This window comes from Aquarana catesbeiana, linkage group LG05 (genome assembly GCF_042186555.1).
Source record: "Aquarana catesbeiana isolate 2022-GZ linkage group LG05, ASM4218655v1, whole genome shotgun sequence".
Taxonomy (NCBI): domain Eukaryota; kingdom Metazoa; phylum Chordata; class Amphibia; order Anura; family Ranidae; genus Aquarana; species Aquarana catesbeiana.
The window spans coordinates 296283988-296308535 of NC_133328.1; the positions used below are offsets into that span (position 1 = coordinate 296283988).

At 43.6% G+C, this 24548-nt stretch overlaps 1 protein-coding gene across 3 annotated transcripts in view; it reads right to left on the reverse strand.

Annotated features, from left to right (window-relative positions):
* Positions 1-24548, reverse strand: part of EPB41L4B (erythrocyte membrane protein band 4.1 like 4B) — a 910607-nt gene that overhangs the window by 693207 nt on the left and 192852 nt on the right. For 2 of the 3 annotated variants that reach the window (XM_073630788.1, XM_073630790.1), the window contains exon 5: positions 1377-1421. The exons of the other annotated variant lie outside the window; for it this stretch is intronic. In XM_073630788.1, the coding sequence (XP_073486889.1) occupies positions 1377-1421 (45 nt within the window). The remainder of the gene's footprint in view (positions 1-1376; positions 1422-24548) is intronic. 3 annotated transcript variants of the gene reach the window in all.

The window sequence follows — 24548 nt, forward strand, 5'->3', positions numbered from 1 at the left end:
TGGACTACCAGTATGCCTCCCTTTAACAACCTTCCCATTTGATTTGTACTAACGAAAACCATCATTAACATCTAAACAGAAAAAAAACAAGGTTACAGTGGGCTAAAAGAAAAGCAATCATGGACTGTGGATGACTGGATGAAAGCGATAGCCAGCGATGAATAACGAATCTGCATTGGGCAGGGTGATGATGCTGGAGCTTTTGTTTGGTGTCATTCCAATGAAATGTATGAAGACGGCTGCCTGAGGAAAACATGCACATTTTCACAATCATTGATGATATGGAGTTGCATGTCAGGTAAAGGTATGGGGAGATGACGGTCATTCATCTTCAATAAATGCACAAGTTTTTCTATTGAGATTTTGGAAACTTTTCTTATTTCATCAATTGAAATAATGTTTGGTGATGATGAAATCATTTTTCAGGATATATTCTGATGCAGATGTTTGATTTAGAACTGCAAAGTACTTTGGCGATTCCATAATATTTTCCTCAGAATTGAACGATTACATATTTTTTTTTTTTCTCTGCTTGATCTGCAAAAACAGTTGCAACTGACTACAGTGTTCTTTTTTTTAGTTGTTTCCTAAAGCAGAACTTCAGTCATTTTTTCATCTTTCCATCTATTAAATTGTCTGCCCTTGTTGTTTTAACTTTGGATAGTAAAACATTTTGTTTCTGCCAGTAAGTACCTTATACAGCCCACTCTTCCTGTTTGTCTGGTAAAAAGCCTAGGCTTATGACATCATGCACAGCTCTCTCTCTCTCACTCTTGTGAGAGTTTGCCAGGAAGTGAGAGGGGATGAGTCATAAGAGGGCCAATGATAGCTGCAGAGCTGGAGGGGTGTGCCTGTGTAAATCCAGGAAGAGAACAGCAGCTTCAGCTGCCCACAGTTAAAATGGATGCAGCCAGACTTAGTGGAGGGAGATTTCTGCAGCATATTTGGCAAGTACAGAATCACAGTATATATAAAATATGTAAAGTGGTTGGAGGGAAGCTTCAGAATGGCAAAAAATATTACAAATTATGTAAGCAAACTGCAGTTCCTCTTTAAAACCAGAAGGTTGGAATGTTAAATGAAAATAGTTTTGAGGCATGTCTAATTCGTTTTTTTTTTTTAAAAACTGAATGATTATTTTCCAAGAGTGGTGATTCCCATACTTTTTGCCAGGGGTTGTAGCAGGACCCTTCAATAATAATTTAATAATAATTCCCATACGTGTTTGTCATGTCAATACCATTTATTAAAGAGCAAAATGCATTTTAAAACTATATTCAATGTCAAAGCCTGCTTATAGGAGAATATGCCACCAGTTCCTTTGATCTATGAAGCGTCTTATTTACACACATGTAATATTATTAAAGTGTACTTACTTTCCTGTAAGAATATCTTGTCTAAGCTGTAGTACAAATAAATACCTTAAATAAAAACACACATATTTTAGTACATTTCTGAACATGGGGTGCACAAGACAAAAAGTACATGGCACTATTTGAAATACACTCCGCAAGTAATCATAATTATGAGAAGCAGAAATGCTCTATGCAGAAACTGACTTTTCACCAAAGGGATAAAAAAAAAAAAATTATTAAAGTTATAATATTAAAAAAAAAAATTTATATTTTTATATATATATATTTATTTTTTTTTTTAATATTATTAAGGGAGACTCACATTTAGTGAACAAACAATCCTGTGGTACCAAGGGGTGAAATATAGCATTTATGCCTAAGAATCGGAAACACTTTCACATTAAAGCATTTGTAAAGGTTTTTTTCCTTTTAATAAAACAATGCTAGACTTACCTGCTCTTTACAAAGATTTTGCACAGAGTGGCCCCAAACCCCCTCTTCTAGGGTCCCCCCGCTGACTTTCTATGGTGGCACACCTGCTGGCTCGATACCAAGCTGGACTGTGTGTGTCTATTGACACACGGCACCGCTCGACTGAGCCCCGTCATCCCGCTCTCTGCTTACAGGATTTGATTAACAGCAGTGGGAGCCAATGGCTCTCGCTGCTGCCTCTGTGAGAAGGGGGAGAGGAGAGAGTCGCTGCAGATGGGCACAGTGTTGAATCAACATAGGATTCAGGTTAGTTTAAAAAGGGGGTTCAGGGGTGATACAAACACTGGAACATTTTTTTTACCTTAAGGCAGGGAAGGTAAAAAATGTCCATGCTTTAGAACAAGAGTGCTCAACCCCTGGCCCACGGGATGCCCTCGGATGTGGCCCGCGACCTCCTGCTCTGAGATAGTGGGTTGGCAAGCCCAGATCATAGGTTCCCGACCCCGCCATCCCAGAGCATCAGTGTGAAGAGCGGAGCCGGCTGTAGAGGAAACATGCGGCTGCAGTAGAGAACAGAGCCGATGCTTCCCATATAGCGCAGGCTCCTGTCACTGGCAAAGTGATACCAAATGCACTGCGCCTGGGACAGCAGCATCCACCAGCCATGCCTGCCTGGGGGACAGCAGCCGCCAACCATACCCGATTGGGGGACAGCAGCAGCCGCCAACCATACCCACCATGGGGGACAGCAGCAGTGATACCTGCAAGAACCCCAAGGAAGAAGTGAAGATTGAGGTCAGTTTTTAATTAAAATCAAACAGCAATGGGCATATATGTTCTCTACACTGGTACACTAGCTACACTGGGCTGCTTTCAAACTGATTCGCAGATGCAGTGCATCTGCGGGTTACCAGCAGACTTCTGTTATTACCTGCAGGTTTTGTGCGCTTTCAGAAAGTGCGTCTATAGTCAGAAACCATGAACCAGACCGAGACAGAAGTACAGTAAAATCATACTAGTTTATTAATAAAAATAAAAAGGTAAATAGAGTAAGCGTAGTCAAAGCATTGCCAGAGTCCAGTAACCGGATCGGGTAGTCAGCCAAGCCAGAGTTCAGTAACCAGATCCGGTAATCAGCCAAACCAGAGTTCAGTAACCAGATTGGGTAGGCCAGAAGTCAGGGATCCAAGTAGAGAACAGGATAAGGAGCCAGAAGGGATGTCAGCAAAGCCAGTCTTTAAACAGGAACGTAGGAGATGGTTTCTTGTGATGTGACCAAGACAAAGGCAGGAATGAAGTGATCTGGAGATCTTTAAGTAGGCGAGCAGATCCACAACAGCTGGCTAACTGTGGAGAGAGATGAGAGCTGGCAATTAGCCGACAGCTGAGCGGCCAGCTCAGAGAAAGAAGGGCTGAGCCAGCCCTGACAGTAGTCTGGTAACCCAATACAAAACCTACTTGGTCACGATTTATCAATTTTGGGAGTAGGTTTGTTAGTCTGTTTGCCAACATCTTAGCGTATAGTTTCACATCTACATTCAATAAAGAGATTATCCGAAAGTTTTGTGGTAAGTTAGGCTCTTTGCCCGGCTTGGGAAGGGTGATTATTGTGGCTGTGAGCATTTCTGGAGGAAATTGCCACTTCAAAGACTCGGTGTAAGTGCGGTGACAGGATGGGGCCAAACAGTTGATGGTATTCAGATGAATATCCATCAGGTCCCGGGGATTTGTTGTAAAGGAGGTTTTTAATTGTTTTTTCTATTTCTTGTGTTGTAAAAGGTTGGTTCAAATGGTGCAAGTCAGTTTGCGATATTGTAAGTAGGTTCACCGAGGCTAAGAAATCTGATATTACGTCATCATTGGGTTGGAGAGTTTTAGGGTCGTTTGAGTTTGTAAAGCGCTTCGTAGTAATCGCTAAAGGCGTCTGCAATTTCTTTGGGGTTTGTAACTTTTAATTTGGATTTAAGATTCACGATGTAGGGGATTTTTTGTTTGATTATCTTTTCTTTAAGTTGATTAGCTAGTAGTTTCCCTGGCTTAGTCCCATATCCGTATGATTGGGCCTTTAGGGGACGCATCCGATAGTCATGGTGGCTATCAGATGGGTTCGTAATTCCTGTCTGGGAATAATTAATAAGCCCCTGAGTTTTTGTGTTGAGTTCTACTTATTGAGACTTTCTAAGTGGTGGATTTTGGCTAATAATTTGTTAAGTCTTTCCGACCGTTGTTTCTTTATTTTTGCGCTCATCTGTATGAGCAGTCCCCTAATATTGACTTTGTGGGTGTTCCATTGTATGAAGGGATCATCGACCGAAGGAGCATTAATGGCAAAGAATTCTGTAAGTGCTTGTTCTATTTGGTCTGAGTTTTTAGGTTGAGATAGGGTATAGATGTCATTACGCCATCTGTTTGCCCTGGTTTTGGTACGATGATCCCCCACACCAATTGGTGCATGGTCTGACCATTTAATACAATGTATTTCTGACTGCATAACCGGTTGCAAGATAAATCTGTCTACTAAAAAAAAGTCTATGCGAGAATATGTGTGATGTAGAGTAGAATGTAAAGTCTTTTTCTGATGAGTGTTGACATCTCCACACGTCATAAAGACCTGAGGAGGAGATGAATCGGTCCAGAGTTGCTCTGCGCTGTTGGTGTCTTGTATCGCTGGACAAGTCCAGATCTTTGTCAGGGAGTACGTTAAAGTCTCTGCACATGATTACATTTCCTTGTCTCATTGTGGAAACTTTATTCCAAATCTTCCTCAAGAATGCTAGTTTTGTGTTGGGGAGGTACACATTAATCAATGTGTATTTGGTGTTATCGAGTTCACATACAAGGACTATATCTGCCTGAATCGTCCAAGTGTATGTCCAGACTTTTGAATTGGATAGATTTCTTGATAGCTATTGCCACTCCCCTTTTTTTGGATGGGCCGTTAGCTTGAAAGATGTGGGGGAATTGATGGTGGTGTTGAAAAGTGGGTGGTCTATGGGAGACAAAAGGAGTCTCTTGAAAGCAGATTACATCACTTTGGAGTCTTCTGGCTTCCTTCCATGCCATCTGCCTCTTATGAGGGCTGTTCGGGCCTTTAACATTGAAGGAGGCAATTTTAAGTGGCATGCTGAAACGATGATAAGGTCAGTTTATGGTTTGAGTAGGAATGTGCTGGTGTAATGTTAAAGCACCTGACTCTAGATGGGATGCGGAGGCATCCCTAGTAGGCAGATGAACGTTGGATGATGAGATGTAGTCCGCCGTATCAGTACACAGAGATGGTAGGAGCCTTTGGAAAAACCTTTTAGAAATAACAGTTATTTGAAGTTCAAAGAAATACAACAGTATTACAGCTTGCGATTCTGAGGAGAATCTGTGCGGTAAGAACAACCGCTCAACTTAAGGGGGGTAACTTAGAAAACAATGCAGCATTCCCCTGGGCCATCAGGGGAAGGTTAAATGTGCAATATACGGGTAAGATATTCAGCATCAGATTTGTTGTTGTTGATACTGGTGAGCTGGTGTTATTTTTATTTGAGGCTCCTGGGGCAATGATGTGCCATTGCTGCATGAGGCGGAGGCCTTCTTTAATATTAGTGATCAAGTGTGTGGTGCCTTCCTTTGTTACAAGCAGCTTCGCTGGATACAGCCAGCGGTAAGTGATATTGTGGTTGTTCAGGGGCTTTGCTATGGTGGCCAGTTGTCTGCGTTGTTGCATTGCGAAGGCCGACAAGTCAGCGAAGGATAGTTCTTGCAGGTCAGAGGGTAAAGAGTAGCAGCGCCTAGTGGCCGCCATGAAATGATCCTTAGTGTGATAAAAGTGGATTCTGACAATAGTGTCTCTGGGCAGATGTGAGGCAATGTGCTTGGGCTTTGGTAGCCTGTGTATATGATCAATAATGAGATCTTCCAGGGGTGCCTCAGGGAGGACTGCTTTCATAACATTAACAAAGTACTCTTTCAGGTCAGGGGGCTTAACTGTCTCAGGGATCCCCCTGATTTTAATGTTGTTTCTCCTGGATCTGGCCTCTAAATTTGTCAATTTGAGTTTCATCTGCAACAACTTGTCATCTCTGTCATTGTGGGTGTCCATTAAATAAATAATTAAAAGTAGAGGCGAATTCACCCATTTTTGCTTCCACACAATAGACCCTCTTGTTCACTGTGGATATTTCTGATTTAAATGTTGGGTCAGAGCTAGTATATCAGCATGCAGAGTGGATCTTTAGGACACCAACATATCCTTTAAAGTGGTATCCATTACTGGCATATAAGTAGTAGGAAAAACAGATAATGAATCCTGTAATTCCCTGGTATCACCCAGGCTTACCTCCAGGTCTTCCACTGTAGGACAGTCCAGCTTTTGCCTGCTTTTGGCCAAGCTAGATGAGGCAGATGGTGGTGGAGAGAAGTTCCCCTTCCCTGGCTTGTTAGTGTTATGGCTGGATCCCGTTGCAGGAGCCGCACTGCTCTGTGTGCGAGAGCTGCGTGTGTGCTCTTCTTGCTTACGCCGCCATTTTGGTCCATGTGTCAGCACTGCAGCATGAAATACTCAGGTAGTTTTCTCAGCTGTATGCCCTCTTTACTCTTGCGGGATTGCATCCTGAGTTACCCCCGCTTTGTGTGAGTCGGTCGGTGTCGTGAAACGAGGCTTATGGTTATGATCTTCCCTAATGGCGCGTGGCGGAGAGGAGCTGACTCAGTGAGCTTCCATCCACTCCGCTGGCTAGCCACGCTCCCTACTTATATCAGTTTTGTGCATTAAATTTACTGTTATACCGCACTTAGAGTGGCACCTGTGTGTTTTATCCTCAGCTGTTCCAAGAGTCGCTTATCTAACAATGGGCTGCCTTCAAGGTGCTATCATACGGACTATATGAACTTTTTATCAGTCATCTTTTAAAAATCCTCTCCATAATTCCCTATCCCCTATGTGCTTATTAGGCTGGTGGGCAAACACTGAGCTTGGTACAAGCGCCTACTTTATGCTATGGGTTTTACAAGGTGATCGTTTACCATCACTTTAATGCATACAGCCTCAAGAGGACATATATAGCATGCATGCAGTGCAAAAAGCCAGTCATCTTAAGAGAGCAACAGATGCAGTGTGTAGCCTCCCACTGCAATGAATGGCTGTACACTGCTATATGAGGGTTTACACTGGGGCTTGTGTAAATTTGTGGATGCACATAGGTGTACAACCCTGGACTCAAACAGTCTACATCCAGGGTTGTACGCCCATGTGCATACACAAGAGTTTATCCAAGCTCTGCATGAAGCCTAAAAAACAAATATTATATATCATTTCAGTCAAATTGTACTACATTCCCTGATTATTTAAAGTACTGAGAAAGAAGATATTAGAATCTTCTCAGATACTACTTAAGAGTCACAAAAGACCTTTGTTTAAAATAAACATTTCTTAGGCCCATTTCACACATACAGACCGTTCAAGTCCACCTGTCAGTTTTTCAGGCAGACCTGAACGGATGCTCCATTCACCTCTATGAAGCGACGAATGTCAGCTGACATCCGACCCGCTCCGATCCGTTAAATCCAGATGAATGGAAACTGTATTTTCCCTCCGTCTGGCAGATCTGATCGGATGAACACAGACTGATCCATTTTCATCTGATCTCCCATAGAGGACAGCAGAGCTCTGACAGGTCTGTCTCTGCACAGTGAACAGAGACGGACCTGTCACCCACTGGCTCAGCGGGGATTAACGGATGGATCCCCGCTGAGCAAGCGGAGTCCGTAAACACGGACAATCAGGTGTGAAAGAGCCCTTACACTTATCTACATATTCTCCTATTTTGTTTAAAAGCAGTCAATTTGTACAATCATGTGTGTGCAAACCCCACATATAGCAACACTATATTCCTTTGTGGAGATCACAAATTACTCTATTTTCATAGATGGAAACCATCAGCTTGAGGTGTGGGTACATTTATTAGCAGGAAGAGGTAGACTACAATTCTATGAAACTCAAATATTAACATTTGATACACAGATTACATCTCTGACATGGTTTTCTAAATTATAAACACTTACATTTGCATTTAGATGGAATATGCTTCCCTGGTAGCAAGCTCTAATCAGTCCAATCAGGTAAAAACATCAAGAGAGATATAGGTATATATCACGACTTCAAGGCCCAGGATGGATACAAGGCACTTAGAACCCAAATAATGGAGGACCTGCTAGGAACGCTTGTGGATCCGAAGTATAGGAAATGGACCAACTATATATTGTCTATTAGAGTTTAGGCAATTGCCTTATAAAACAAAAAAATTACCTTAACCTTAAAAACTTATAAAAATGCAAACCTGGTAGAGTGTAATCCAGAAAGTAACACGTATAATAAGTGATGCTGACGGTCAGATTGCTTTGGTGATCCTTTGAGTAAGCAGATGATGGTTTTGACAGGATGAACGTTACCATATTAAAAAATTGTTGAAGTTTTCTCATGTTAAAATTGTATGATATTTCCTGGTGACTCTTATGTATTTTCTCTCCCTTTATAGTTCTTTAACTACAAGTGTCCTACAAAGTCCCCTGAATAAGCCATCACTGGCGAAACATGAAGGGATTAGACACTTCAGTACCAATGTTTGCCTAAAAATTATATAAGTTGACCACAACTTGGTTATGTGCTATTTTAAATTATTATGTTTTTTATCTCGAACCAAATAAAAATTTGTAATTTTACTAGTTTTGTCAACTTTGTTGTACTGGCATCATTCTAATCCTGCTATCCTTCCTTTTTTTTTCTTGTCAATCAAGGGATGAGGTGCAATTGTATATTCTAACCTCATTGTGGTTCCCACACAAAATGTATAACAAGTGTTTAGAGTGTGGTGCAAGGGTGGACCGTCCATTAAGGGCGCACAGGCATCGCCCCCCCCCCCCCCCGTCCATGCGTCCAGCCCCTTGCAGGACGATGGGCATGTAAATTTCAACAGCGGGGGTGTTTTTCTTTTTTGAAGCAATGATTAGAGCCAAAGGGTAATCAGAATATTCGCTATTCTAACACTGATCTAACTCCCGGCCAATCAGGAAGCGGGTCTGAGACCGTTACCCAATTGGCTGAAAAGATAGGCGATCCTTTTGGATGCCTAGGAGGAGGGGAGTAGACGCACAGCCGCCGTGATGTAGGAAAGGGACACAGGAGCCGCTGCCCGATGCCTGCTGCCTAAATGGGGTAAGTGCCAGAGGACCAGCAGATGGGGGGGGGGTGATTTTTTTTTTTGGGGGGGCGGCAAACATCAGCCGCCATCTTTTTGTACCTACTCCAATTTGGCCATATTATACTCAGGGTTATACTCTGAGTTCTACAAGATTAGTGTATACAAAAAGGTATTTCAAGATAACATTTTTATAAAGCAGATATCTAAACTGTAATAGACAATATATAGTAAGTCAATTTCTTATCCTTATTAAGGAGAAAGGAGTCATTTGTGATCCCTGCAAAGTATATAGTGTTGATATATGTAGGTTTGCAGGGGTACTATGTGGGTCGCAGCCATTTTGCAATACACATACATAGGATTGTAGAAATTGACTATACTGTACATGTGCGCTTGACACAATTGGTTTGGTCTTATGACCATCTAAACAAAATATTGAGAACATGTATATCAATAAAATAAAGTTTTTTTTAATAAAGGTCTTTTGTGACTCTTAAGTAGAACCTGAAAAGTCCCAAGTATTTTTATTGTTTAGACTTTATTATTCAAAAAACATACAGCACACATATTGCAGTCAACAAACTTGTTCAAAACCTGTTGATTTTACAGTTGAAAGTGGTTGTATCCTCCGTTTGATGATTTTTACCTACAGGTAAGCCTATAATAAGACTTACCTGTAGGTAAAAAGAATATCTCCTAAACCTGCACAATTTAGGAGATATTGACCATGCATGCAGCCGCTGACGTCAGCGGTGCGTGTGCTCTGCAAGTCCGGCATATGCTGCCAGAACTTGCTGGAACGGATGAGCGGGAGTGATGTCATGGTGTGAAGGAATGTGATGTAGATAATAATAATAGTAATCTGAAAATGTCTATTTTCTTATGTGCATACATATTTTTCTCCTTGCTCATTATAGAAGTATACAGGTTTGCTCTGTTCCTATATTTTCTCAAGATGGCGGGTACTCCCTACATCCCACACATCAGAAGAACGCGGAACAAGATAAAACCAAAGATCAGCCAGACCTCGTTATGAACATTCTCCATTTTCTTTTTCTATCTTAACCAATGAGATGTACTTATTAGACTAACATAGCAATGACGTATTTGTGTGTATAAAACATTAACACCGCCTTGAATAAATTAGAAGTGTAACGGTAACGGTGCTGAGCGTGTCTCAGAGTGTTTACTTTTATATGCATGCATATCAACACTTTTCAAATTAGAGACAGCAGCAGATAACCTTGGGCTCGATTGGAGCTCTTAATCATTTCCATAACAGATGGTGCCGAAACCCGGGACCTCAGGCTACAGTCGAAGTTATACCGCGACAAGCATTCGGGCGTTAACTGATTGATGAGAGTGGGGTTTGCGCAGCCCTAACAGTACCAGTAAGTTTGATTTATATTCTTACCACTGTACGACTCTCTTATCTTTCGGTTGACGGCTGGATTCTGTCGGTATGCTGAGACTGTCTTAGAGGCAGGTATTTCCTCGCCTGAGGTTGTTTTAACGAACCTGCTGATGGGTTTCTGCTGACTGTATTTGTTCACTGTCTGCCATTCTTTGGGCTACAAAACTCAGCAGTCTAAGGGTGCTACATGTGTGAATGTGTGCTCTCTGTCATGAGATGGTTTCCCTTGTAGCAAACGTTTATAGACGGATTACTCTAGGTTTTTAACGAACCTTTGAGGGTTATTTTAGCTGCTGGCTTTGCAGTCTAAAGTGCTACATGTGTGAATGTGTGCTCTCATCTCCAGATGAACTATCGGTCTCTGGAATGAGTTGGTTTCCCTTGTAGCAAACGTCTATAAAACGGGTTTATTTTAGCAGGGTGGTCTGCCCTTGTGGTTATCTTAGCCTGCTGAGGCTTTACGGTTCAGAGAGTGGCAGGTGTAATGTCCTGTCGTGAGTGTATTTGTGATTTACTGTTTGCTATATACACGAGAGGGGGTGGGGACTGGTTAAGGTCGGAGGGGGGGCTGCCCGGGGGATCTGTTGGGTCGCCGGCTGTTGCTCCTCACTACCCCTGATGTGTTTGTTCTTGTTCTGAGATTAACCGTACATTAGTCTTATGAGCCCCCACCGAAGGAATTTGCTGATAAGAACGCTGAGAAAAATATTAACCCCTTGGTTGTACGAGAGAAAAGAAAGTGATATTGTAAAGAAAGTGATATTGCAAAGAAGATGTTGAAATAGTTAACAAAGTTGAAAGAAGTGGCGAAAGTTATGTTGCTGAAGAAAACAGGGAGAAAAATCCTGTGTGATAAAGAAAATTGGATAAAGGAAGTTAAGAAAGATGGCGATTGTATTATGTATGTGTATCACAGAGCTGATGATATGTTGGAACTTGAAACAAAGGAGGGGAGGGACAGCACTGCCCTCTGTCTAACAACCACTCCTTTCTCACCACCCAAGCACAACCCACTGTGACAACTCAGCCCGGCGGCCATCTTAGTGCACCCATGCCTTCACTTTCTACCCAGTCCAGTGCACTTCCTGCCGGTGGCCATCTTGGTACACCCAGTAAGCTTAAACAGCCTGTACCCAGCCCTCCCTGTTTTAAACCAAGATGGTTCATACCACACACCTGTCTTCCCCAATACGGGAGCATCACATTCCCAGGCCGGATATGTTAATGATGAAGAAGCATCTGAGTGGGAAGCCCGACAGCAGGCAGCAAGGCCACCCACTGATTTAACCCCCAATCCGGCTCCAGACTCTCAGTTCCGAGAGGATCTCAAACACATGCTGGTAACCGTAAGGAACAGTGCTTCTTGCCAGACCCTGCCCCAACAACAGTCTTGGTTACCAGAAGGGGCACCAGTGATGTATGTCGCTTTTACTCTATCACAAGCAGCGGCCTTAGTGACAAGTCTGCCTGACCCAGAGAAGCAGCCAATTCCCTTCTACCACAGGATAGTGCAGATACAAGAAACTTACTCAGCTGCCTGGAGAGACTTGATCAGCCTATGCCAAATCAAAGCAGGATATGTCTTTTGGCCAGTCATGCAGATGGCCTTCAATGATGCCTGCCTGACAAGTGCCACTTCCTACACCTCAGGCGTGGAGTTCTGTGCACAACTCCACGACTGGGCAAAGGAGAAGTTGACGGATCAGAAGACCACAATCCAAGATATTACCCAAGATAAAGGGGAGTCTGTGAAGAAGTATCATGCTAGACTCATAAAGGCACACACACACATGTTATCAACTGCTTTTGTTTCAGGGCTCAGAGAGGATATCAGAAAAGGCCTGATGGTGGCCCGCCCTGAATACCGTTCAATGAAAATGTCTGATTTATTGTTGGTGGCCAGAGGTATAGAAAATCAAAAAGGTAAAAAACCAACGCCCCTCATGGTAACCCATGACGAAGATCCCACCTACACTCGTCCACCACCACTGCCCAATACCAGGGTAAGGATCACCTGTTACAACTGTGGGAAACGGGGTCACATAAGGAAAGAATGCAGAGCCCCAAAATATCCCAAACGAGACAGGGAACCCTATGCAGGGCAACGGGGACATGAACCACCACCACCACGCCCCAACTCTCACTAGGAAATGGGCAAACCCGTGTCACCCCTTATGGCAGTGTCCTCAAGTGGAACTGGGGGACCCTTAGCAAAAGTCACGTTACCCATACAAGGAAAACCTACCACCTTTCTCATTGACACGGGTGCAGCCAGAAGCGTGTTGAGGGCTGTGGACCTGCCTGATAATTCTTTCCTTTCCACTATTGATGTTTCCTGCGTAGGAATGGATGGGGTGCCCCGCTCCAGTCCACTTCCTGATTTGCTTGCCAGATTTGTGGTGTCCTCTACATGTCCCTTGAATCTACTAGGAGCTGATGTGTTGTCCAGACTACAGGCCTCAATCAGGACACGCCTGAAGGGGGGATGAAGTTACATACTCCCCTATCTTTAGAAGACTCATCTGCTTTGTGTTCTCTGCCTCTCCTGATGACACTTAATGAAGCAAAAACTTCAAGTTCAATACTGCAGGAAGTACTTGACAGAATCCCTGCGTGCCTATGGTCCACAGGACCGGAAGACAACGGTCACTTAAAGGTGCCACCAGTTTCAGTCAAGCTAAAAGAGGGTGCTTCATTGCCCCGGAAACCACAATAACCCCAAGAAGAGAATCCTAAAAAGAGAACCAGGTACCTACTGTGGATGCCTTTGACTGCAAAATACCTCACAGAGGTGGACCTTACAAACGTTTTCTTCAGTGTCCACCCTCACCCCTCCTGCTGGTACCTTTTTGCATTCATCCACGGAAAGAAACGGCAACATACCTAAACAGTTGTGCCACAAGGGGCACAGAACTTTCCAAGCCAGTTTGCAAAAGCTATGGCTATCATCCTTGACACATGACAAGAGGAACACCCGGAAGTGATTCTCTTCCAACATGTTGATGACCTTCTCCTTTGTGCAGCTCACTTACCCCCTGTTGAAGTCACCTCAGAAAGCCTGTTGTGCTATCTTGCCAACCAGGGCTGCAGAGCCTCAAAGCCCAAATTGCAGTGGTGCTCAACACCTGTCATTTTCCTTGGACTAATTTCCTAGTGCAGAGCATGGATTCCAGAAGCCTTCCTACTGATGCTCTGCAATCAGACCCCTTCCAGATGTCTCCTGAAGAAATATCTAAGTTTGAGGCCCTCAAGTGTGCCATCTCAGGCACTAGGGCTCCCAGACTACGACAAAACGCTCAAGCTCTTTGTATCCGAACGTCTGGGACATGCTGCAGGTGTACTCACCCAATCACACGGCATCAGCCTACGCCCTGTAGGATATTATTCCTGTCGACTGGATGTGGTAGTCAGAGGAGGCCTATTGTGTCTGCGAGCTGGATTTGCTACACAAGCCTTGCTTGACAAAACTTTGAACTTGGTCCTCGGACACTGCCTCGTTCTGCTTGCTCCCCATGACGTTGTTGCCATATTCAACCAAGATCCAGCCGAAACACTTGTCCACTACCAGACACTTGAGACTCCTGTGTTCCCTCCTACTGGACAGCATTACTCTATTAAGTTGTCAAACACTGAACCCTACCACCCTTCTTCCACTTCTCGAGGGGGGAAAGGAGGAGGAGGAGTAGAGTCTTGACTTGTCACCCCCGTGACCGCACAGGACACGCGGTCACCACTGAAAACACTGTTCTACAAGCTGAAGCCTTACCACCGGTGATGTCTACACAGGATGCAGAGCTGTAAGCACTTACTACAGCACGTAAATGGGCAGAGGGAAAAAGAGCCAACATTCATATGGACTCAAGATATGCTTTCAGCATTGCCCATGATTATGGTGTTATCTAGGACAGAGGATTCCTGATGGCTGCAGGAACACCTGTAAAAACTTGATTGATGCCTTGCTTCTCACAACCCAAGTGACTATTATGAGTAAAAGCACACGACAAACTGAACTCAAAGGAAGCTTAAGGCAATCATCTAGCCAATTCAGCTGCCAAACAGACAGCTGGTGGTCCACGGGAAGTGGACAGCAGGGTGGTAGAAGACCACCCCGTGCTTACCTTACAGATTTTCCCAGTGGACAGAGTTTATCTAAAAGAACTACAGGAAACAACAAGTCCGGATAAGAAGGAAAGCTGGAAACGGAGAGGAGCAACTCTCAGAAATGGACTATTCGAGTGCAACAAGAAGCCTTGTCTACCCAGGAGTATGTACCCAGCTGTGGTGCAATGGGCACATGGAGCTGCCCACTTGACAAAGACTTTTATGAACTCTCTTATCAACAAGTGTTGCACCAAGAGTTACTCCACTGACCGACAACTTCTGCAGATCATGCATTATCTGCACCAAATGTAACCCAGGATGCACAGAAGAAGCACAGAAGAAGCACCTGGCAAAAGCCCTATACCCCATTCCAGAGGATGCAAATTGATCATTCTCAAGTGCCAAGAAGTGGCAGATTCGAATACGCCCTAGTGGAAGTGGTCATGACTGCCAGGACCACAGCTAAGAAACTACTGAGTGAGATAGTATGTAGATTTGGGGTCCCAGAGGTGATATTGAGAGATCAGGGACCAGCCCTAACAACAACCCTTACTAAAGAGATTTGGGCAGCACTGGGGGTTCAGTTGGCACTACACATCCCATACCACCCTCAAAGTAGCGGGAAGGTAGAAAGGATGAATGGGACACTAAAAACAGGATGTTAAAGATGGCCCAAGAGACTAACATGAGTTGGCCAGACAGTTAGCCCATTGCCCTGTTCAGTGTCAGACACACCCCCAGGGGAAACATGCCCTATCCCCTTATGAAATTTTGTTTGGTTCAGCTCCCAGACTTGGTTGTTACTTTCCACAACAGTTACAGTTACAGTCTGATGTGTTGACTAATTATGTAACCACATTATCACGAGAATTAACCTGAATGCATGTCCAGGTGTTTTCTTCCATTCCAGATCCTGAATTAGATACAGGAACACACCAACTACTGTCTGGAGATCCTTGAGCCAAGTTATGATGGTCCATTCCAAGTTTTGCTGACCACAGCTACCTCAGTCAAGTTGGCCAGGAAGAACACCTGAATGCACGCTTATCACTGCAGGAGAGCGTGTTTTCGGGTGCTGCATATCCTTTTTCTGTTTGATCTAGGGGGGAGGGGCCCAGGAGGTGGCCATCACAAAAATGATAACATAATTACGTTTTAGTGTAACTCTTCAGGTACACATGTGACCACCTTTACCTTAGATTACTGTGACATAGTACCTTGTCCGTTTGACCCTTCATGGTGATGCCATTGGTACAGTGATATCCCTGACGGTAAGGACATATATATATGCCACACAGACAGTTACTGGGGACAGAGTTGTGGTTTCTGTGGGGGCCAGTGGGTTGGAACACAGGGCCAGACTGGGCGACCACAGAGTGCATTAGGAAAAAAGGAAGATGAAAATAGAAAGCCCCATATCCTAACCAAAGATACCCCTGATACATACACTGACCCAGCACATAGTCAGAGGAGGAAGCGAGCAGCTCTCTCCGGAAGCTTTGATCCTCATGTATACATACATGTCATAGGGGTTACAAGGGGGGTCCCTGATGAATTTAAAGCCAGGGATCAGGTAAAAGCTGGTTTTGAGTCTTTGATCCCCATAACAACTGTCAGCAAGAATGTAGATTGGATTAACTACATGTCATGGTTATGCAATAGAGTTTGTCGATCAGCATACCTGTCTCCATGTGTTCATCTCTAGAGACCAGCTGACCCTCACCTGACAGCTTTTGTAACCTCCCCTCTAAGCATGGCCCCACCCCAGGCCCTATCAGGGAACCCTATATTAACCTGTGCACTGCAAGCCAGCAGTGCTGATCAACCATTGTGTGTTAGCCTCTGTGTGTACTTGCTATGTTTCCTACATCTGATTTCTGTTACCGACTTTGGCCTGTTCCCGGCCATCCCTGTTTGCCTGTGACCCTGATGTTCTAGCCAGCTCCCTCCTTCCTCTTCTCCTGTAGTCTACCGTGAGCGTGAGCTGTGAGACCCTGGGGGCCCCGACCTGGAGCCAGACTGCAGCGCAGTCCATCCTCACCACTAGAGGCTCTGGTGAACACCTGCTGGCTCTTAGACTCCGCGCCCTGGGGAATCTATGCTCTAGCTCCCAGTGGGATCTGTGTCAGTGATCCAGTAGACCTGATTCCTGAACCTCCCAGGGTACAATCCGCAGCAGTCAGCCGTAGGGTCCACTATCTTGTGGTGCACTCCTGATCCCAACAGTGTACATCTGTCACCCAGCCTCTAGGTGACCTGACACTACACATATAACCAACAGATATTTGTAAATTACTCTAAAGATGCCCTCCAGGGAATTGCTGACCAGTTAGCCCCCACTTCCTACATGACATTCCAGGACCTGATGGCCTTAGACATGGTGCTAGTTGGGAAAGGAGGTGTTTTGTAAAATCATAGGAAAAAACGAGAACCTGTTGTACATACATTCCTGATAATACTGGCCCAAATGGTAAGGTTACTTTAGCTATAAAGAAATTAGAAGACCTGTCACTAGAGTTGAAGAAGAACTCAGGTATCACAGACCCATGGGATCAATACTTTAGCTGGATGAGTGGGTGGCAGAAGGTGCTCGTCCAGATAGGGGTAACGGTATTAATAATCCTGGTTCTTTTAGCCCTGATTGTATGCTGTATTCTACCTTTTGTAAAAAGTTAATGAACAAGGCTGTAGACAATAGCACACCTACATTTCTCCACCAAGCAGAAGAGGACCCCCTTATGATGGAAGATGACAAACCCTTCACTCCTCTACAGTCACTCCCTGTCCATAACCTCACAATCCTATAGGGTTATAGGGATAGATAGCGCCTGACTGCACCTCTCCAGCTCTATCGAGGAGGGAAGTGAACAGTTGCTGCCCAATTCTATATACAGGCAAAAAGAGTTGCTGAGGAGAAGGGCCAGGCTAAAAGTAGGACCTTTAGTATTAGGGACAGAAAAGAGAAAATAGTCATTTTAGGGGGGATTGTGAAGGAATGTGATGCAGATAATAATAATAGTAATCTGAAAATGTCTATTTTCTTATGTGCATACATATTTTTCTCCTTGCTCATTATATAAGTATACAGGTTTGCTCTGTTCCTATATTTTCTCAAGATGGCGGGTACTCCCTACATCCCACACATCAGAAGAACGCGGAACAAGATAAAACCAAAGATCAGCCAGACCTCGTTATGAACATTCTCCATTTTCTTTTTCTATCTTAACCAATGAGATGTACTTATTAGACTAACATAGCAATGACGTATTTGTGTGTATAAAACATTAACACCGCCTTGAATAAATTAGAAGTGTAACGGTAACGGTGCTGAGCGTGTCTCAGAGTGTTTACTTTTATATGCATGCATATCAACACTTTTCAAATTAGAGACAGCAGCAGATAACCTTGGGCTCGATTGGAGCTCTTAATCATTTCCATAACAATGGCAGCTCCCGCTACTCACAGCGCCGGAGCCAGCAAACTTGTAAGAAAAGCAGAGGGAACATGTCAGCTCCCTCAGCGGTGATTGGGCGGGAGCTTCGTTCAAAAGGTATTTCATAATGTGCTAGTATGTAATGCATACTAGCACATTATGCTATTGTCCTGCAGGGGTTTTTTTGTTTTTTTTATACATCCATGGTTTACTACCGCTTTGATTGAATTCATTTTCTATTACAGAGAGCATTTATGCCTCACATAATAGTATTCTATTACAGGTCTACATTTTTACTGTATTATGAAGAAAAAATTGGATTCCTTAACAGAGCCAGATTTTTTAAATGTATTAATTCAGGCTATTACAGCTATATCTCCCCCACCCCAATACCTACAGTGGAAATTGAGGTCCTGTAAAACCTTGAACGGTTATATTTTGTTTTGGTCAGCTTTGTCAGCCCTGCCAAGAGTTGGCAATTGGGTTGCCTATCAGGTCAGGTTTGACTGATAGGTATGGCAGGCAGACAATTATGTTGCTATTTGTGAGGCAGTGGTTTAGCATGGTTAGCCAGCAACAGGAAGCACTATTAGGCAGGATCTTCAGGTAGGAGACTCTGATACTAACAAAAAGCAATTTGTTTTAGAAAATCTTACACAGTGAGACATGGTGCCAAACATAGTTAAAAATAGATTTAGAGATTACATACGCCATAATACTGTGGATAGGATTTTAAAAGTCACCCATTCTTGCACAAATTGGTGAACCAGTAAGGCAGTGGCACTTGCCCTGTTCCAGCATAACATGTCACCTGTGCCAGGGAGTTATTGTCCAAGCTCCTGATTAGTTTAGGAGAGAGAAAGTGGCCACTGGCCTGACCTCCTAATATTTAAAAATGTAAAGAATCATTATCTTGTCAAGTTGTCTGGCCATTCTATAGATTAACATATTCCAATCACACACCATACCAAAAGCCACAATCATGCAGGTGGAATTATATGCAACAGTACACCTGAAAAGTCCACTTTTACTGCATCATGAAAATCACAACAATGTGAAATGTTATAAGCCTGTACAGTTCAAATTAATTTAACAAGCCAACATTATTTATATAGACGTATCACAAATAACACAACAACCTGATTCCCATGACATCAGAATTCTGATTAAATGATCAGTCAGTAATCTATTTCTATGTGACAAGATAGGACAGGAGAAATGACAGAACAGAAGGTCTATCCCATATACTTGGCAACTATGACACAGTGCAACTACATATTAATAACTATTAAGGGTTTATTTAGAGATTAAGATGTGCCAAGACTGTACCAACACCTACAGTACTTCATCCCAATCATGTAACATGATTATATTTACAATAGTGTTTTCTGCTTCAAGTGACAGATATCTGCCCTTGATCCTTTCCATCAAAGATATAATATCCTATTTTCAGCTTTATGTACAAATATACAATTATGTGGATTTATCAGCTAGTAACATACCAGGAATATAATGCCGTGGCGTTTAGTTTGTGAAATGCAGTCAAATTTGGTATAACAGTGTGGTCAATCACCAATGACTCTGGCCTTGCAGGCTGCTGCTAAGGAAAGAACTGGATGGAAATTGAAATTTCATTTTTCAAATAGACATGAGGGGAAAAGGAGAGGTCCACAGAAAGAGAAAAACACAGTAGGAAATTATTTCATGAAAAAATATGTGACAGGGCCATTAAGTAGTGTATGTGTATGGATCATTTTAGTGTCATTTTAGGAGTGTTACAGTTGACTGATCCAGCTGACTGGATTGTGGTTGCGACCTAGCTAATATCTTGAACGTTTAGCCAAATGGTGCTAGCCTGAACAGTCACAATGGCAGCAGTTTCGGAGTGGAATTAAGTGTGCTGCTGGTTAAGATGTGACTGTCTAAAATAGGGAAGGTTACCAGGGTTGAGAGGGCCCTAAAAAAGGCCATCTGGTTTGCTTAAGTATATAAAAGTGAACCAAGAAAATGGTATAGCAGGGATATGCAATTAGCGGACCTCCAGCTGTTGCAGAACTACAAGTCCCATGAGGCATAGCAAGACTGACAGCCACAAGCATATTACCCAGAGGCAGAGGCATGATGGGACTTGTAGTTTTGCAACAGCTGGAGGTTCGCTAATTGCTTATCCCTGCTTTATAGAAATGAGGATCTTCTGATAAAGACCTGTATCATTGGACTGAATTGTAGCTTTGAAGTTAGCAAAAACTAAAAGTATTACAACCCTCCTTTTTTTCACCTGAATGCATCATAAGCATTAACTTGATACCTAACTCTTTCTGTAGTGCAGCGTCTCTGTTCTCTGCAGATGCTCAGAAAACCTCTCACCAAATCCCGCGATCAAGGCTCAAACAAACGTCCCAGAATAGACAGGCTCTCTTGGCAACCCAACTGGTCACCTCACACTGGAACGATTCACTGTCGGTGTAGGTGCACCTCGATATGCACCTGGGATCCCCCTCTCTCAGGCTGAACGTCCCAACTGGTGGTGGAGGCCTGAATCACACAGGGAGTTCACCTGAGACACAGCATCTCTCCCTCGGGTCTGGTCTCTTGCCTCTCTCAAGGTTGACTGACTTTTCCTCAGGTCACAAAATGGAGTCTTTACTTTCCTGTCACAGAGCATCCTGGGCTTTTTGTAGTTCCTTCCTGAATACCAAGCTATAGAGCCGCTTTGTGAGGGAACTGCATGTCCCAGAATTGGATTGCAGCTACTACCTGCAACTTAGTTGTCAGAAACCATGAAATCAGACCGAGACGGAAGTACAGTTAACCACTTGCCGACCGCCGCACGCCAATGTACGTCCCTACTTTGGGGACGGATATCGTTGTTATGGCAGCAGTTAGCTGCCATAACTCCGGTATCCTCGTGTTCATCCGGTGGTCAGCTACAAAATAAAAATCGGTCTCTGCGGCTGATTCGCCGAGAGATCACTTTTAACGGTGGCGGGAGAGCCCCCCCTTCCCGCCGCGATCCGGTGCCCTCCACCATTTACCGGAGGCGTCGGCAGCGGCGGAGGCGATCACATCCTCTCACTTGCTGTGCATGGAGACGAGTGAGGGTAAGATGGCCCTCACCCATCTTCATGACACTGCAGGGCGGAAGCGACGTCAAAACGTCACTTCCGCCCATACGTCTTAAAGGCACATTTTTTCAGTGTCATTTTTTCAAATGACAATTTTTTTTTTTATTATTGCATTTAAGTCCAAATATGAGATCTGAGGACATCTGAAGGGATATTTACATTCCTTGTAATAGGAATAAAAGTGACCCGAATTTTTTTTTTTTTTTTTTAAAGTGTAAAAATAAGTAAAATCAAGTAAAATAAAGAAGAAAAAAAAAATGTTTAAAACGCCCCGTCCCGACGATCTCGCGCGCAGAAGCGAACGCATATGTGAGTAGTGCCCACATATGAAAACGGTGGTCAAAACACACGTGAGGTATCACTGCAATTGTTAGAGAGAGCAATAATTCTAGCCCTAGACCTCCTCTGTAACTCAAAACATGCAACCTGTAGATTTTTTTTAAACGTCGCCTATGGAGATTTGAGGGTAAAAGTTTGACGCCATTCCATGAGCGGGCGCTATTTTGAAGCGTGACATGTTGGGTATCAATTTACTTGGCGTAACATTATCTTTCACAATATAAAATAAATTGGGCTAACTTTACCGTTGTCTTGTTTTTTTTATTCAAAAAAGTGAATTTTTTCCAAAAAAAAAGTGCGCTTGTAAGACTGCTGCGCAAATACGATGTGAAAAAAAGTATTGCAATGACCGCCATTTTATTCTCTAGGGTGTTAGAAAAAAACAATATATAATGTTTGGGGGTTCTAAGTAATTTTCTAGCAAAAAAAAAAAAAAAAAAACTGTTTTAAACATGTAAACACCAAAATCTCAAAACGAGGCTGGTCCTTAAGTGGTTAAATCACACTTGTTTAATAATAAAAGTAAAAAAACAAATGTAGTCAAAACATAGCCAAAGTTCAGTAACTGGAACGTATAAGTCAGCCAAGCCAGAAGTCAGGGATCAATGTAGTGGAACAGCAAGCAGGATCTGGAGCCAGAAGGGATGTCAGCAAAGCAAGTCTTAAAACAGGAACGCAGGAGATAGTCTCTGTGATGTTGACCAAGGCAAAGAGAGATCCACTGAGCTGAATGGCTTAAAGAGGAAGTAAAGCCTCTTTAAAAAAAAAAAAGAAATACACCCTGCAAGACAAAGGCATAATGAGCTAGTATGCATAGCATACTAGCTCATTATGAATTACTTACCTGAGATCGAAGCCCCCGCAGCGACCCTCCTTCACCTCCTCCGACGCTGCCATCTATCCCGAGGTGACTTCCGGGTATTGCGGCTCCGGCGCTGTGACTGGCCGAAGCCGCGATGATGTCATTCCTTCACATACGCGCTGGTGCCGCCACAAACGGCACCATTGTCAAAGTTTCGCCCTCCCACAGGGCGCCATCAAGGACCATGATGACGCCCTGTGGGAGGGCGAAACATTGACGCTATTTCCGGTACCACTGACGTCCCTCCCGGTCCTGTTGAACGCATGCCAGCAACTGCGTTTTTACACTCACAGCTCCATTTTGAGGCTTGTTTTATCTTACTTGTTGTAAGTACCCACTCCCCTAAAACCATTTTAATGGTACTTCACTATCAGTTTTCTTTTGTTTTTACTTCTGGGTACCTGCTGTGTTCTGGCTGAGAAACTCTTTAAAGGATTTCGGGACCTGAAGGCATATAACCTTATCTGCCATCCCAGGATTCTCTATCAAGCTTTTTTTTTTTCTGAATGAAAAAAAAAAAAAAAAAAAAAGTAAAAACCCTATTTAGATTTAATAAAAACCCCATTTAGATTTAATAAAATCAACTATCAGATGAATAAACACAGAAAAGCTGGGGGCTGTTGTGATCTGGTGAGTGGGGATACATGAGGGGGTGTTGCACACCTGAATTTCTCTGAAGCACCTTATATTTCCTTCACTTTGGATTGGAGCACCTTCAGTCACCTTATTTGGACTTTATTTTCACTTATTGTATTTTGGACTTTCTTTTTGGTTAAAAAATTTTCACTTATTGTGCTTGCGAGCGCTATATTTATTTTTATAAGTTTTGTATGAACCCACGGAACCTTTGGGAGTCAACAATAGACTGTACCTCATACTCCTCATGGTCCTCAACCTGTACAGGGTGAGGATGTGGTACTGAGGTGGTAAAGCAGTTGCAGACCAAAGGTTTTAATAAGGAGACATGAAATACATTTGAAATATGCATATTAGAAGGAAGGGCCTAATGCGTAAGCCACTGGGTTAATCCTGAGAAGAATATGGAAAGGCCCAATAAACCTAGGTCGAACTTCAGTGAGAGAACACGAAGTCGGAAGTTGCAAGATGACAGCCAGACCCTGTCCCCAACCTGGTAGGAAGGCGCAGGCAGGCGTCTGCGGTCAGCATGGAGTATGTACCTATCATTATCATGTCACAAAGCCTCCTGGATTTGTGCCCAAGTGGAACGAAGACCACAGTGATGTTCCTCTAACGCAGGAATACTCTGCGGAACAAATGAGTCAGGCAACATGGAAGGTTGGAAACCATAGTTCGCCATAAACGGGGACAATCGGAAAGCAGAATTCAAGGCACTATTGTGAGCAAACTCTACCCATGGTTATAGGTCTGATCAGTTATGATGGTCAGAAATATAGCAACGTACGAATTGCTCCAAGGACTGATTGACTCGTTCTGTGGCCCCATTAGACTGCAGGTGATACGCAGAGGAAAAGGCAAGCTGAATTCCCAACTGTGCACAAAAGGCTCGCCAGAACTGGGACACAAACTGACTACCCCTGTCCGAGACAATCACATTGGGTAGCCCATGTAAGCGAAAGATCTCCCAAGCAAAAAACGGAAGCCAGTTCCTTAGAAATGGGAAACTTCTTAAGTGAAATACAATGAGACATTTTTGAGAACCAGTCAACCACCATAAGGATAACTGTGTTGCCCTGGGAGTCGGGTAACTCCACAATGAAATCCATAGACAGGTGGGTCCAGGGCCTCTCTCCATTGGGTATGGTTTGTAGGAGGCCCACTGGAAGATGTCATGGAGTCTTACTCTGAGCACACACGGAACAGGCAGCTATGAAGGTGGTTACATCAGCACGTAGACTAGGCCACCAGAATTGTTGGGCAATGGCCGAAAAGAGTTGATTCCTCCCAGGGTGGTCAGCAGCCTAGGGAGAATGGGAAGTCTGTAGCACGGCAGTACAGAGACACCCTGGGACAAATCTGCGGTCACAAGGTTTCTCAGTAGGAGCCTGGACCTGAGCAGCAAGAATTTTGTCACCCAAAGGAGAAGTGAGACTGGTGCAAACCGTAGCCAGAATACGATCAAGAGGAATCACAGGACCTTGCTACCTTCCGGAAGCATGTCTCACTGCATTGTGGCGACAAGTAGAGAACCTCAGCATGAAGCCAGTTAAAAGAGGGGTTGTGCCTCTGTAACCAAGGATAACCAATAACCAGTGGAAACATAGGTGAGGAAAAAACTTGGAACTGGACTATCGCATGGTAAAGAGCCCCTACGGCCATGG